The 16,420-nt window shown below is 39.2% G+C and overlaps 1 protein-coding gene across 3 annotated transcripts in view; it reads right to left on the bottom strand.

The window, feature by feature from the left end:
- Nucleotides 1-1,209: 1,209 nt before the first annotated feature.
- cdk10 (cyclin dependent kinase 10) overlaps nt 1,210-16,420 on the bottom strand; it is a 47,446-nt gene continuing 32,235 nt past the window's right edge. For all 3 annotated transcript variants that reach the window (XM_086027434.1, XM_086027435.1, XM_086027436.1), the window contains exons 7-13: nt 15,569-15,621; nt 13,775-13,844; nt 13,645-13,704; nt 13,264-13,387; nt 1,895-2,034; nt 1,599-1,651; nt 1,210-1,504 (exon numbers count right to left, since the gene is read on the bottom strand). In XM_086027434.1, coding sequence (XP_085883560.1) covers nt 1,410-1,504; nt 1,599-1,651; nt 1,895-2,034; nt 13,264-13,387; nt 13,645-13,704; nt 13,775-13,844; nt 15,569-15,621 — 595 coding nt within the window. In that variant the 3' untranslated portion in view covers nt 1,210-1,409. The remainder of the gene's footprint in view (nt 1,505-1,598; nt 1,652-1,894; nt 2,035-13,263; nt 13,388-13,644; nt 13,705-13,774; nt 13,845-15,568; nt 15,622-16,420) is intronic.

Below are 16,420 nucleotides of genomic sequence, written 5' to 3'. Positions count from 1 at the left end.
TGTTAATTACAGCCATTGAAACATACAAGACATACAAGATCCTATTCTAGGACAAGACAGAATGAATGGTGGAAAAAAAACTGAAATTAATGGTGGATAAGGGAAAAATATGACATATAACAGATAAACCTGAGAAGGTGGTAATGGCAACTAGTGACAGTCGCAGAATTTAGAATATGCGCAGTTTGCTAGCATTCACTACAATTTTGTATGCACCAAACTGAGGTTTGGTCAGCAGAGTCGAGTGATGAGCAGGGGGAAGGAACTTTGACTTGTTTGCAGATGAAGAAAGGAAAAAATAAAGAAAGAGGAGGCAGTTGGAAGCAGAAAACCAAAAGCTTTGTAGGGTTTCTCATGTCCATGTCCTGTGCTGTCTCGGAGCTTGGTCAAGACCACACAGTGCGGTTCTCCTCCTGGCCTCCAGGAGCTTCAGCTTGTTACGGCTAACCTGCCACTTGCAGCACGCATGGTTTCAGGGACGAGAAACCAGGACTCAAGCTAGTTCAAAGTTTTGGGCAGGACTTTGCACTCTTGTAAGATCAATCAAAAAATAAATAAATAAAAGATACAAATAAAAACATATAGATTGTCAAGAGGTAAGAGATCTGTCAGCAGAAAGGGTGGTCAGAGAAAAATAGTGTTGAGGTTTTATGGAGAGCGTTTGGGCGGCCTTGGAGATTGAAGATCATTTTTGGTGTGGCGAGAGAGCAAGAGGACAAAAGGGAGACCTTTTATCTACTCAACATGTGCAAAGTATCCGTCCCTCAGCTCGAATTTCAGGTGAGACTCAATTAACTAAAGTTAGATTTGAGCCTATTTAACTGTCCTTTTAAAACCTTTGTGCATTTCACAATTTCTAACGTGCATCAATTTTCATGCCTCGATTGGAAACATCTCATTGCGAACCCATCCAAAGCTCATGCAACAAAACTATACGTTTGGACAATATAGCTACACTGTTATGTCATACACATGACCAGGAAAACGATTATTATCATGGCCTAGAGCACAGGTGTCCAACTTAAGGGGGTCCACCAGATCTGGCCCGCGACATCCTTTTATGTGGCCCGCCAAGGCAAATCATGTATGTTGACTTCATGTTTCTTTCACATTGTCTTCACTTTTCACAACACCGAGATATGAGATCTTGCAAGATTGTTTTTTTGTTACCAATTGCCCCTATAAAATACATGGAAAAATAGTTGAGCAAACAGTTTTTACTGGTCTTTTATTTCAAAAAGCTTGCATTTATATGGCTTCACAGTCATAACCACTGAAACTACCATGTGGCCTGTGACAAAGATGGGTTTGACATCCCTGGCATAGAGGATGCATTAAGCGCGCGCGCGCGCATGCACGCCCACACGCACATGAATGGCATTGCCGCCTGTTTCGGGTCTTGAGCTTGGTTACACTTTGCTGCGTTTTGAGTGGCTCTCTGGCTGATAAGCAGCACGTTTGTTGCGATGGTGAGGGAAGGTCGGCATCAGGTCGGGCTCACAAGCTGCTCAACGCAGAGAGAGGAGAAAAGAAACAACAATAGCATGAGAAGACAAAGAATTTAAAGATACGATTACATACAACGACAGTTTGCTCACGTAGTGGTTTCTCCTTAAAGTAGGAACTCTCCAAGCAATCTTTGGCAGTCGCTCTAGAAAAACACACCACATAGACTTAAATAGTATCTCAATCACCTGTGGAGATGAACTAGAAAGAAGCGTATTGGACTGGTGGAAGAAAACACATTTTGTTTTTGCTTTGCTTGACAATTACCTATGTTGTAAAAGTTAGGTGCCAATTTGCATGTTTTTCCTTAGCTTACATTTAGTCCATGTACTCTGGTTTCAAAGTTCAGTCTAAAAACATACACTTGTACACACACACGTGTGTGTACCTGCGCTGTGGATTGTACATGAAGAGCAGGTTGAGCAGCCTGTGTCCAGCTTCAGACAACCAAGTGAATTTATTCTTGAGGTTATTGTAGGGCTGCTTCCTCAGACTATACTGCCCAATGAGAGGCAGATCAGAAAAACCCTGTGGAACACACAAATGCATGACCTTAACAACAGAGTCAAAACAATGCAACAAAAACATTTGCATGGAAATTTATCATAGAATGTATATTTCCTCAAACGCTGGCTGTTGATTTGACAGGAGGGCATCTGTTCAAATTTTGGGGTAAGGGTAGGCCGGGCCGATTATCTGCGCCGATATTTGGCAGTTTGATGAATATCGGTATCAGCCTTTTTTTTATTTATTTTTTTTTATAAATCTGATGGCCGATAATAAATCAACTTAACTTCAAGGAACTATTTGTTTAAATTTTCAGTTAACTTTATTAGAGATTCTAACTGACCCTGAACACTGTGCACCTTTTGGTTTTGTTTGAAATCAAAACAAAGATGAGTGAAATTTGATCATTTCTGTCATTTTGGAGAACTTTATTTACTGTCGAAATATTTTGTGTGAAATATTTTGTGAGGAATTGTTTTAAATTTTCACCCTGGGAGCTCCCTGAACTTTGTTAGAATTTTACAACAAAGATGCATATTGTCAAAAATGTATAATAATAATAAACAACATTATGCAAATCTGAAAAAATGTTCAACAAACATGCGTAAAAGCAGTTCAACAAAGTTAATAGCTTTAATTAGGGCCCAAGCAGCGACCGCTGCGAGGACCCTATTGTTTTTGTAGAAATTATTATTATTTTTCTCAATGTTCGATCGCATTTTTGACCCCCTAAACATGCACGAAAACTCACCAAACTTTGCAGTCTCATCGGTGCTGGCGAAAAATTTTATATTTTAAAGTCGCCGTAAACGATGCAAACAAAATGACTCTGTAGCGCCACCTAGAGTGGGAAAATAAAAACCAATCCGGCCCGTTTGACCTAGGTCTACGAAAATTGGCAGGTACGTGTAGCACCCCGAGACATACAAAAAAGTCCATTGGAGCCAAAGTCTAAAACAGTAAGTGAGCTATGAATTTTTGAATGTCCTATTTTGGACCATTTTTGCACGTTTACAGGGTGCATACTTTTGCACCCATGTTCCAGAGGATTATTCCAATTGACTTCAGACTTCGGATATATCATCTTAAGACCTGGGGCAACAACTGAGCAAATTTTTTTTGAGTTTTCGATAAACTATATGACGAGGGCGGGGCATCAAATTTGGCATAAATGTTTTCCTTTGCCATACTTGAGAAAAACCTTAATAACTCGATTGCTCATGCTCCAAAAATTCCCAAACTTCACCTGTACATAAAGAGTCCCAAACTGAAGACATCAATATGATAATATTCGATTATACATATAGCGGCACCTAGTGGCGACAAAAATTGTCATTTTTTATATTTATATTTACTGCACAGAGCCCGTTGAACGAATCCGACATATAATTTGTCAGAAAAGCCTCAAAACGTTGATCTTGCTCCACGCCAAATATTGTGACTTTTCGGCGAAGTGCGTGGCCTTGACAGTGCCGCCAAGTCTGATTATTCAACGTGAAAAATAAATACAGTTTTAGCTTGACTCAGATACAGTATCAAAGATCTCAAAATATTTCATATTTGATGATATCCAACGGCTGACGACATCTACAAAGTTATTTTTCATCGTAGTGGTAGCGCCACCTAGTGGCTGATGGAAATGCATCTTTTTTTTCTTTTGATGTATTTATCCTAGCAGGTTAACCGGGTCCACCTCATCTTTGCTCGGAAAGAGTGTTTAGGACTTCCTAATATTAAAATACGAAATTTGTGATTTTTCGTGAAAAGCTGTTGCCATGGCAACACGCAGTTCGCCCCAAAAAAACCAACGCTTATTTTGATGGTCTGAACATGCACGAAATTTCACGAAACTTTGCACATACATCAGGCCAGGCAAAATCATGGCTCGCTAGCGCCCCCTAGAATTTTTTTAAAATTCAGCCCCGGTTTTACGTTACTTCGAGATCTACAAAAAATTGGTGGTATATGTAACAGTTCAAGTCCTACAAACAAGTCTCTTGGAGCCATATGCTAAACCAAACAGGAAGTCGGCCATTTTGAATTAAGTTTAAATTATGAATATGCTCTGATTACAATAGCTGCTGGAACTTGACCCACATGATAATTTCTTCTAAAAAACTACTGACATTTGATAAAAGTCAAATCCTGAAGGCATCTCCGAACTTATTTTTCATCGTAGTGGTACTTCCTTTAGCCTACTGGCTAAAGTACATGTTTTATTCTTTGATGATTTTCTCCTCGCAAGTTAACCATGTTGACCTCAGAATTGCTCGGAAGACTCTGTAGGATCTTCCTGATGTTAAAATACGATATTTGTGACTTTTCGTTAAAAGCTGTTGCCTTGGCAACGGGCTATTCGCAAATAAAACTACGCTGGTTTTGACGGTCTAAACATGAATGAAATCTCACGAAACTTTGTACACACATCAGGCCTGGTGAAATAATCTTTTCTTTTGTTTTACGTCGCAATTGTTTAAAAAATGGCTCGCTAGCGCCCCCTAGAATTATTTTAAAAATCAGCCCCGGTTGTATGTTTCACCTATATCTACGAAAATCTGGTGGTATATGTAATAGCTCAAGACCTACAAAAAAGTCTCTTGGAGCCATGTGCGAAACCTAACAGGAAGTCTGCCATTTTGAATTTACTTTACAATTCGGCATCACATTGACTAGCAGCTGTAATGTGATCCACATGATAATATCTTGTCAAAATTTCACACATTTGATGAGAATCTACACCTGAAGACATCTACAAACTAGCTTTTCATCGTAATGGGAGCGCCACCTACTGGCTAAATGAAGTACATGTTTTAGTCTTTCATGTTTTTCTCGTGGCAGGTTAGCCAGATCTCCCTCTTATTTGCTCGGAAGAGTGTTTAGGCCTTCATGATGTTAAAACATGAAGTTTGAGATTTTTTGCAAAATGGTGTTACCATGGTAACGCCCACTTTGCCTATAACACAATGCTGATTTTGAGAAAGTAAACATGCACGAAAACTCATGAAACTTTGCACACATAGAAGGCTTGGTAAATTAAATCAATAATTAATTATTCAATTGTGCAATCTTTAAAAGATGGCTCGCTACCGCCCCATAGAAAATTAAAAAAAAATGGACCCGGTTGCACGCTTCACCAACATGTAAGAAAATTTGCGAATATATAAAACAGAAATAGACCTACAAAAAACCCTCTTCGTGCCATATGTTAAACCTAAGACCAAGTCCACCATTTTGAATTTTTTTTACATTTTGGACTCACCTTGACTACAAAAGCTTCTGTAACTTGATCCACGTGATAATTTTGATTATTCATTTCCGATGTGTGATCATCGCGACGTGCCGGTGCCCCCAACGTTGCCAGGGCTGCGAGGGCTGCTTGCAGCTCTAGTTTGTTTTATTTTTTAATGCAATATTTTCCTTTTTACTGAAAATGAATATCGGCTCCAAATATCGGTTATCGGCCTCCTTGACTACCAATAATCGGTACTGGTATCGGCCCAGAAAAAAACATATCGCTCTATCTCTACTCGATACATTGCGGATTTTTTACTGTGCTATTTTGTCTGCTGTTTTTTGCAGTGTGCCAATTATGACCTAATTGAATTTTTTACAGTGCAATTCAGCATGCTGTCTTTTATAACATACACACCCGCATTGTTCTGTAGACCAATTTGAATTGATCTCCTCTGTGCCATGTCTCGCACAGAATGCTTTGGCTTACTACATTTGATTTGGTGAGTTAGAAAACGACACAAGTGTCAATAAAGATAGGAGGATGATCGCTTGGCACCCATGGTGAGAATAAAACTTCTGTGAGCTGCGCAAGACCTGGGGACCCTACAAAGTTTGTTCTTTCAGTTTTCAAATCTAATCCAAGGTGGCATGTCAGTTTCTTCGCATTTTCTCCTCCAAGAGAGAAAAAGGGGCAACAGCGACACACAACTACAACTTCTTGTCTTGGCAAAAAAACAGCGGGCCGTGTCAGGACAGAGGGAGGATGAGGAGGCATGAGATACAGTATATGCGCGAGTCAAAATTGATCATTTCTTATGTTTGCAACTTCATGCTGGTCATTAAAGTTAAATTCCCTAAGTTCAAAAATGTGTCATCATTTTTATAAAAATGTTAAAAAAAAATCTTAAATGTTGGGGCTGTAAATTGCTGTTGTGATCATTTATTAACAATGTTCATGAGTCAGTGTGACCTGTTCTAATGTTTCATCATCAAAAAAATATACAATGACTTTAATATTAAGAATTGAACGTTCTAAAAAACGGCCAGCAGACAGTTTAATCCATTTTTTGCCCCTAGATTTTCTAAACTGCTTGCTTTGTCCCACAGCTTAACACGAAGTGTTGTTAAAAAAGGTTTTGATATGTTTCATTATAAAATATTAACAATAATAATAATTAATACAACAGTAATGATAATAATAATAATAAAAATAATAAAGTCAACTTCTTTTTCTTACCAAGGTTTGAACTTTGAGCATGTTTAAACAAGAGATAAATGTTAATGGTGAGGTTTAAAGCCTTAAACCACACAGTATAATAAGTGAAAAAAAAAAAAAGTTTCCTACTTGGCAGATTTTACCTATCGCGGGATATTTTTGGAACATAACCCCCACAATAAACGAGGGACCACTGTATTCTTAGTTCTTATCTGCCTGAACATACTGTAGCAGCTGAAGGAGACAAGAACTCTGACTTTTTATTAAGTTTAAGCACAGCTGGGCACTTGACCCTTTTTTGCCAGTCCGTCCTCCGTCCGCGACCTGGGTACGCCTCTGTCCTTATTCATAAAAATTAGCGTCCTCCGATTTCGTCTGTCCTCATCTTTTTGAAGTGCTTCCGTGCTTGCCCCCCTAATTTTATAAAAATGCTCATTTTAGGGAACAAGGAAACCAAAGCACCACCAGAAAAAAAACATAGGGGATTTCCATTGTCTTTGTCTTTACCTCACTGACACAAAATGGTGCCTCGTTCCGCGAAGCCCCAACGGCTGCTCAGCGGCTGCTGAGCGACATGCTGTCAAGTTGCTATGTTGACACACACTAAAAATGCTGGGTTTTTTTTGGGTTTTTTTTATAGCTACCTAATTGCGGGGTAATTAAATGTTTTACCCATTTTGAGTAATGAGCCGGGTCGAAATTCCTCAAACCAAGACAGGATTGTCACAAACAAATCTTTTTATTATATACCATTATCATATCTTTTTATCATTATCATATCGATTATTCCATGGATTAATCAAGTAATCCCCTCCAAGCACACTCTGACTTTTTTTCTGACAGAAAAAAAGACTTTTTTTTCGGTAAAATGTTTTACAGTGATAAGTTTGTATTTAGTCACCGATAGTGTACTGGTACACACGCCTGAGTTGTGTGTGGGCAGCGTGGGATCGATTCCCGCTCAGTGACAGTGTCTGTGTGTGCCCTGCGACTGGCTGGCGACCAGTTCGGGGTGTAGTCTGCCTTCGCCCATTGACGGCTGGGATAGGCTCCAGCACCTCCCCGCGACCCTGTATAGGATAAGCGGTTTGGAAGATGACACATGACAAGTTTGTATTTACAAACAACACTTAAGTTTGCTAATGTAGATGTATATTTACATGATTTCACTTAAAAGTAAACAATATTTTTATATTAATATTCATATAAGCCATTGTCTGCTAGTCAGAGCTGGGCATTTTACAAAAAAATTGTGGTCTTTTTACCGCCTACAGCTCGGGTACTCTTCTGCCGTCCGTTTATCCGCCATTTGGTCCGGTCGGACCAAATAGTAATTGCCTATAGGCCGGTCCAACATTTTAAATTGGCTTCCCTTAGCGTTTCCGACTACCAACTTCAACAAATTAAAAAAAATAATTAAATAAATATGGTTTGCTTTTTTTTTTTTTAAATAAAATCTACAGTTCTTATTTCTTAAATTCACATCTCATCATTTTCTTGTGAAGCATTTTCCTTGGAGCAATTTCAAACATACTTAACATACATACATAAATATACTTTTCAATTTATAAATTTGTTTTATCAACAACATAAGGCATTCATTGAAAAAAAGGCATAAACAGTCTTTATGCAAATTCACTTGAAGAGCGAGTATTTTAGTAAGTGACATATACTGCATTACATTATTTATCCGCCATTTTGTCTGGCCGGAAAAAAACAATACCAGCCTATGGGCTAGTCCGCCTATGATTTTAATCGGGCTTCCGTTTGTGTTTCCGACTACAAGCCGTGACCAACTACCACTAAATAATTAAATTAAACCCCTAAACCTAATTAAACCCCCACCCCTCAAAAAATCATGTCATATTTAAACAGGTGGTGCACTATTATGCAGTTATTTTGTGTATCTACATCAGGGCTATTCAACTGGCCGCCCAAGGGCCAGATCAGGCCCGCCAAGCATGTTGATCCGGCCACGCAGAAGATTGTCAAAAAGAAAAAACACAGATGTTCGCCACATGTACACACATCCTTATGTTACACATCGCCTGGGAAGGTATGCACTGTAGCGCTGTGCAGTGCTACGCCTCTCTACTGGCAGTAGAAAAAGAATAAGGAAGCGGATTCCGAGCTCTTCTTCCTGCACGTGAAATTGAGGGGATTGCAGAGTGGGAGAGGCCAAGCGTTTTCACGCCGGATGTTTCTCCCCAAGGCAGGACGCTCAGTCTGTAAACATATCGCTATCGCTACTGTGGCGGTCCGGCCCCCAGCCCCTTTGGATTTTTTTGTGGCCCCCAGAATAATTTTGTTTTAATTTAGTTCATTTAGTGCGAGCGCACATCTATTATTGTCAAGACTCTATGATGTGACCCTGATGTCAAGTGGCATGCTATTAGGACCCATTAGCTGACAAAAACATGCCTGATGTAACAAATCAATCAAGCAGCAAACTTATCAGCATCATACAAAACAATAATCATCGATGTCAGGTTATAGACCAGGGGTATCAAACATACGGAACCGGCCCCCAAGGAGGTTTGATCAGGCCCGCAGGATCATTTAAATGTGAAAACATGCATAAAACACACAGAATTCATATTTTTAATACGATCCAATTCATGAATTGCCCACTAGGGGGCACACTGTTTTGATCAGAGGTGAAGACAACATTGTTTAAAAATTCCTTTCATTATAAATCTCGTTTAATCTTAAAATGCATTACTATACTTTTCAATACTAATTACTTGTTAAAGTTTTGTGCCTTTGTACAATCAGTGGGATTAGTTGCAATGTATATATGTGAAAGACATAAGTAAATTGCACAAAGGAAATCTAAGGTGTTTCATGAAAAGTTTTGTAAAAGGAATGTTCAGTAAATTTCAACATTTTCCTAATGTTCTTGTGCTTTTTTACACCAAAACAGAGGAAATACATGATATTTTGGTTATTTATAGCAGGGTATGGTATAATTATAATGGTCCAGCCCACTTGACATCTGCCGAGGCCGTATGTGGCCCACAATGTGAAATGAGTTTGAAACCCCCGTTATAGACGATTACATCTACTTCGTCTTATGCTTAATCTGTCTTTTTTTTAAAAATTATTTATATGCCGTTTATCGACGGCAAAATGGGCGTCGGTCATAGGCGGATAGACGGACTGGTCCGTCGACTAGGAGGAATGCCTAGCTCTGGTGCTAGGCAAGGACTTGAAAAAAATAACATATGTAACATCTCTCAAGGATGTGACTTCAGACGTGGATTTAATTATGCTGGACTGAACACTGTTTCTGCTCAGGATGGGACGATTGCTGGCTTTGGCGCTGTGGTCCCTGGTCCTGCTTCGTCGGGTTCCCTGCCACTAGCGGCAACGAGCTCTGCCGGGAGTCTCCGAGCTGGCGGCTCTTCCCGCGAGTCAGCTACCTGCTTGTTTTTGATGTCCAAATATTATCAAATTCATTTTTTTTCTTCACAAATCCATTCCAATGGTCTGTTCCTACTTCGTCTGGAATTTTTATGCAATTTGAAGCAGTGAAAAAGCAAGTACATAAATAAAAACACAGATTCGCTGCTGCTCTTGAACGCAAATTATGTTTTTGAGTCTTGCAGAGTAGGGCTGCCAAGATTAGTTGACTAATCACGACAACGTCGATGATCAAAAGCATCGACTATTAATTTTAATCGTCGAAGCGTCGTTTACTTATATATTTATTTGGCACATTATTTTTCTCTCGAGACTGCAGCTCTCTCTCTTCTCCCGCTGGCTGCTTTCCTATCTGCAACGCACATGCGCAGTGGTGGTAATCCGGGTGTAAACAGAAGCATTGTGGGTAAAGAAGTGTCAGGGCTAATTCGTGTTGGCAACAGAGTCCAAAAGTTATGGCGCAGTTCACCAAATATACTCAATACAATGCAAACCTGCCTTTCATGGCAGCACGATGGGGATGCTGGATCATTTAAAAAAAGGAAGCAAGTTATGGCTTATGCCTGATTTCATATCTGACATAGGCACAGTTGTGTCTAGAAGCTAGCTGCAGTCAGCATACAAACGTCACGGTGTATGTTTGATGTAACACTGTAACACATGTCCTATTTGGTACGCTAACACATCGTAGCATCTTCTTTGGATTAAGCAGCCATTATTCAGTAAACTCGCGTTTATTAACAACCAAAACTGTGTTTATGCCCGTGGCGGATATCGCAGGAAGCGCTCGCTTGCTCTCTCTCTCTCTCTTTCACTCGCGAACGGAGTGATGCGTTCATGAACTGGGAAATATCAGTACTCAACACAAAAACGACATATGTGCCACTCATCGACATCACTCAACAACCCATAATTAAGTTTGTTGCAAAATACTACATTATAGTGGAAAAAAAAGGTCTGCATACCACATTTTGATTGTGTAGATCAATTTATTACTTTTAAATTATGCATACTAGTGAAGAAAAACAAAACCTTTTCGCTAAAGTCTAAATTAAGACAAAATTAAAAACCAATACAAGTTTTTATTTTAGTTTTCTTTAACACAGAGCATTTTCCCAATTTACTCCTCTGATTTCACTACCTTCCGTTAAAAAAAAAAAAGTCTTGGTGTCCATGAAGAGTGAAATATGTATCCAAGTACTTATTTTTGTATTCATTGATAATTTCACTGTATTAGTGCAACTCTGCATAGGGTATAGTTTTGGTTCCATTTTAAAATGCACTAAAGAATTGCAGCTAAAAATTTTAAGGCAAGAGTATCGCCATCAATTTAATAAGTAGCTCCCTTATTTATAAACATGTCAGGAATTATGGCTTGAGTTGCAAACTTTAATACAAGTTGAATCTACTATCGCCTTAATTGTCTTCATGATTAGTTTGTACATAAAGAATTCAAGCTGGAAGTGAATGATGGTTAATATAAGAGCAGCAGCTTGATGCTGTGATTTGCCGCGATTTATATTATTATTATTATAATAATATCATCCGATTAGTTGACTAATCGCGACTACTGTTAGTGATTAGTCGATTCACTAAATAATCGTTTGTGGCAGCCCTATTGCAGAGGTGTGGCAATACTAATTCCATTTTCTCATCATGTGGAAGTCGTGTGGCGAAATGGTCGAGTCTATTTACTTCTTCCTCTTTTCTTCCTCTTTCGGAGTTTGGTGGATGAGCACCTCCGACGGGTCCGCCTTTCGCAGCACTCAACTCTGGGTGGTAGCGTGTCATCTTTGTTGGATGCCCGAAATATTTATATCAACGTCTCATACTTCATAAAGAAACAAAATGTCCCCAAACCGATGCTTTTAACAAGGATTGCTCGTGTGAGGTTTTGTTTGTCCCGCCATCTTGTCACGTACGTCTGAAGTACAAACGCACGTAATTGCTTGCACGTTTTCATTTTATTCTATTTTTTTATTTTTGCTTTAAACATCGATTATTAATACCTCTGAATCGATGCAGAATTGTATTAATAAAACAAACGATACATAAAAAAAAAAACGATTATTGTTCCCACCCCTATTCGCTAAGTTTGTCTCTTTCGAGTATCCATAGTAGGGATGGGAATTTCGACTAATTTGCCTGCCGACTAGTCTCAACTATAAGGAAGAAAACTTGAATTTTGATACATATTGAATTCAAAGTTTCAAATGCAAATGTGTGTATTTAGGGGCTATTTTAGCCCAAACATTCAGGACAGTGTGTTAATTTAAACTCTATTGATGTAACAACAACTGACTGAATAAAGGTGAACAATTGAAAGAGAAATACATTTCTGATACTTTTTCCAATGCAATGCATGGCATTTATTATGAATAATGTAATGAGTAATGGTACCGACTCCCAGTCCAGCAGGGTCTCATTCGCTAGCACCATGTTAGCTGCATTATCATGCACACAGGCAACGACTTTATTTTGTAGTGCCCACGTACCCATCACACTCTGCAGGAGAGCAAGTTTTCAGCTGTGTGTCTTTCCTCTAAGGCTAGGTTCACACCGCAGGCAAATGTGACCCAGATCGGATTTTTTTGCCCATATGCAACCTGTATCAGATTTTTTTATGACAGTCTGAACGGCTCAATTCTGATTTTTTCAAATGCGACCTGGGTCGCTTTCATATGTGGTCCTAGATCGGATACGTATCCGATCTTTTACAATGCGTTCGCGGTCTGAACGGCCAGGTCGCATATACTGTATACGACATTGACAAGCCCAAGATGCGCTCCGCGCAGGCGGAGGGAGAGTGCTGGCAGCAGGGGGATCGAATCTAAAAAGTTGTTTTGAGTAACACTATTGACTTTATATTTTACTTTAATTTAATCCCATTTGAAACGTGAAGCATAAAGTGGACATTTATGGCAATCGTAGTTATTCAGCCACGGCTCAGATGAAATGAGATATGAAAGCGTCGCCTCAATAATTACGTTGATGTGATGTGCGCATAATAGTGGATTTTTAAAATGAATGATCATTGAAAAATCAAAACATTCTACACATTGTCCCTTTAGAGTTTCAGTATTATTTTTCAATAAAATAACCTACACTCATTTTTCTCCGGGTCATTATTTTCAATAGTTAAAAAAAAGAAAAATATAGTTAAAAAAAAAAAAAACAATATGTCAATATTGACCAATATGAAACACTTATATTGTGATATACTTTTCAGTCATATCACCCAGCCTTACTCACAATAAAAGATGTAGCAAATAAAGAGGTTGAACTTGAAACTTTCCAATTGCAAGGCAACCTTTCTACCCGCAGAGACACACTGGCCTTTAATTATTGACCATCATTACAGAAATTCATGCTCTCACCGGCCAGATGTTTTCGTTTGGCGTCCCCAATAACTGAACTATCAGATCGAGCTGCTGGATTTCGGATGTTCCCGGCAGAAGAGGTTTGTGTGCCAGCAGCTCAGCCAGGATACAACCTACAGCCCTGTGAAGTAACGACAAAGTAATGTGGTGAATTGCACTATTATTTGGATACAATACAATGGAATTGTATTTATATAGCGCATTTCATAACAGCTACAGCTGTAAAAAGCACTTTGAATTACAATAACTAAATAGTAATAATATAACAAGTGACAGCAATAAATTAAAACAAACTACTATATAAAGTGTACACCAGCAAACAGCAGAAAAGTGTCAGTCTCACGTCAAATCAAAAGCCAAATGTGGATTGAGTCTCACCACATATCTAGAGCTGTAGTCTGGGTTTTGCTTCCAAGGAGGAGCTCTGGAGCTCTATACCTGGGGAAGGACAAGTAAGGAATGTGAGTGGGATAAAAGAATGATAGTTATTCACCCAGAAGACACTTACCACAGTGTAACCACCCTGGGCGTCATAGGTTGCTGGGGGACACCATACCTGCGAGCCAATCCAAAATCAGCTGGGCACAAAAGGAGAGAAAGGTGTCTGTCACAAATACATTTCACATCAAACCATTTTGTGATTTGACGAGTAAATAATTAAGAATGAATTCAGCAGTTTCAATTCAGTAGCAAGTGGGTGAGCGATTCATAGATAAACCAGATAAAGCAGGTTCAAAACTTTATTCATCATCACAGATACATAAAGAATAAAGGTTTCTTGATTCATCCCATCGTGGAAATTAAAAGAACATACACCAAAGCATACACAAAACTACAATCATGACAAATACCAACTTTCTGGCTCAAAGCGGAAGTAAACCCAAACATTTTTTTCAAGAATATGTTCTATGCAAGCCCACTAGTTGAAACAGGGCATTTTGATAAATATTGCGTTTGTGGAATAAGAATTAATTCACCCGTTTTAGCCATCTCTGGTGGCAGTCATTTTGTCACTTCTGTTGATTGAAAATGACATTACAATTGCTCAGGGGTCAGGTAACGACCAATCACCGCTCACCTGTTTTCTGAAGCCGAGCCATGATTGGTCATTGTCTAAGCCCTGAGCATGTCATTTTCAGTCGACAATATTGACAAAATGGACCCTGTGACAGCTAAAAACGGGTGGATTTCTCATATTCAACAAACACAATATTAATCAGAATGCCGTGTTTCGACTAGTGGGTCTGCATAAGAACAGACTCTGGAAAAAAATATGGTTGAATTGAATTTAATAAAGTATTTGCATAAGAAAATCAATCCTTATTCATATTAAGATATATATCCACGTAGAAAAATGATTCCATGTTTTCTGAGCTTGTTTTATTTCGTGTTATGAAAGTCAGTAAATCCAACACACTACGTGCTGATAACTACCGGTATACTGCTTTATTACACTTGTCTAATATCGACGCAGCATAGACAGAACACATCCCCCACCCACTTAAGCCAATCACAATCGTGTGTCCTTCAGGGACCACTCGGAAAACATAACTCTAAGAATACTACAGAGCTTTCCCTCTGTTAGTTTGTGTCCTTCTCCTCTTTGTGCAGACTGAAAGTGTTTTTTTGGGTTTGTTTTTTTTGCAGACCGAAGTGCCCAATGCAAGTAAGTACGCACAGTTGGTAAGTGGCGCTTTTGACGCGGTCGGAGAACATTTTTGTTGTTTGCATAATTTCACCGAGTAGGTTTAGATGAACTTTTGGTCGCCTCGCAAGCACGTCACATGCACGAGGGCCGATTAGTGGGCCGGACTAAAATCCAACTCCGGCCTTGCTTAGTCGAGCCCTTTCTTTAAAATTTGTAAGCCCCCAAACCCCCACCCCCGGAAAAAAAGGAGAATGACAGATGACGGAAGGGTACCATGCACCACTGGCATGCAGCAGAGGATGAGGACAAAGTTTGTAAATTAACTCATTTACTGCCATTGACGAATTTACTTGTCTTTTCACAGTCCAGCCAATCAATCCTATTTATATTCTTTTCAAATTTTTTCAAACGTTAGGGTAAAAGAGGGTCTGAAAATGTCTGAAAGTGAATGAGTTTAAAGTCATGTTGGTAGTCGTGACAAATTAATTTCAAACAAAACATGAAAAACATGAAAAATGTGATTTTTGGGAGATTTTCAAATTTAATAACTATATACAGGTTTTTTTTCTTTTTTTTTTTTTTTTTTTAAATCAGGCAGGTCCTCTAAAAGGAGTCATTGGGCTGATTATGAGTGATGTAAGTTTGCTAACTTACCTATTTTAACGCAGCCTTTGTCTGTCATCAGAAGATTAGATACCTTTAGGTCCCTAATAATACAACACAGTGGGACAACATGACACGTTCAATACCACAGTCTTGTAACAACCCAGAAACACTCTCACGCCAGCTCCCGGAAGTCTAAGGCTGGTTTCACACCGCAGGCAAATGCGACCCAGATCTGATTTTTTTGCCCATATGCCACCTCTGAACGGCTCAATTCAGATTTTTTCAAATGCAACCTGGGTCGCTTTCATATGTGGTCCTAGATTGGATACGTATCCGATCTTTTCCAATGATTTCGCGGTCTGAACGGCCAGGTCGCATGTATCCGACATTGATGTCATCCGGAGCCCAAAATGTGCAGGCGGAGGGAAAGTGCTGGCAGCAGGGGATCGAATCTACAAAGTTGTTTTGAGTAAGACGATTGACTTTATATTTTACTTAAATTTAATCCACCTTGAAACATGAGGCATAAAGTGGACATTTATGGCGATTGTAGTAATTCAGCCACGGCTCAGATTCATTTTTTTCGCAGGGTTAAGGCGTGACGTCATCGTTAGTGATGTCTCCATGAAATGAGATAAAGCCTGGCCTCATAATTTCCCCCAAACACTGTATTTATTTCTACCTGCTACCTAATCGCTTGCCTGTATAAATGCCCTGACACGCTGGACCACATTTACTTCCACAAAAACAACGTCGGGTGTGACGTCGTCTCTTCTTCTGCGCATGCGGGCCACTTTTACGATGCATGAGTTCATACAGCAGACAAGACCGAGGTCGCATTTTTAATGTACCGGTAATATGAACGCTTACACAAAAAAATAGGATTTTAGGAATTGAGCA

Source organism: Filicampus tigris, chromosome 4, assembly GCF_054856515.1.
Source record: "Filicampus tigris isolate MCC_2025a chromosome 4, RoL_Ftig_1.0, whole genome shotgun sequence".
Taxonomy (NCBI): domain Eukaryota; kingdom Metazoa; phylum Chordata; class Actinopteri; order Syngnathiformes; family Syngnathidae; genus Filicampus; species Filicampus tigris.
This window is presented reverse-complemented; position numbering and strand designations above follow the sequence as displayed.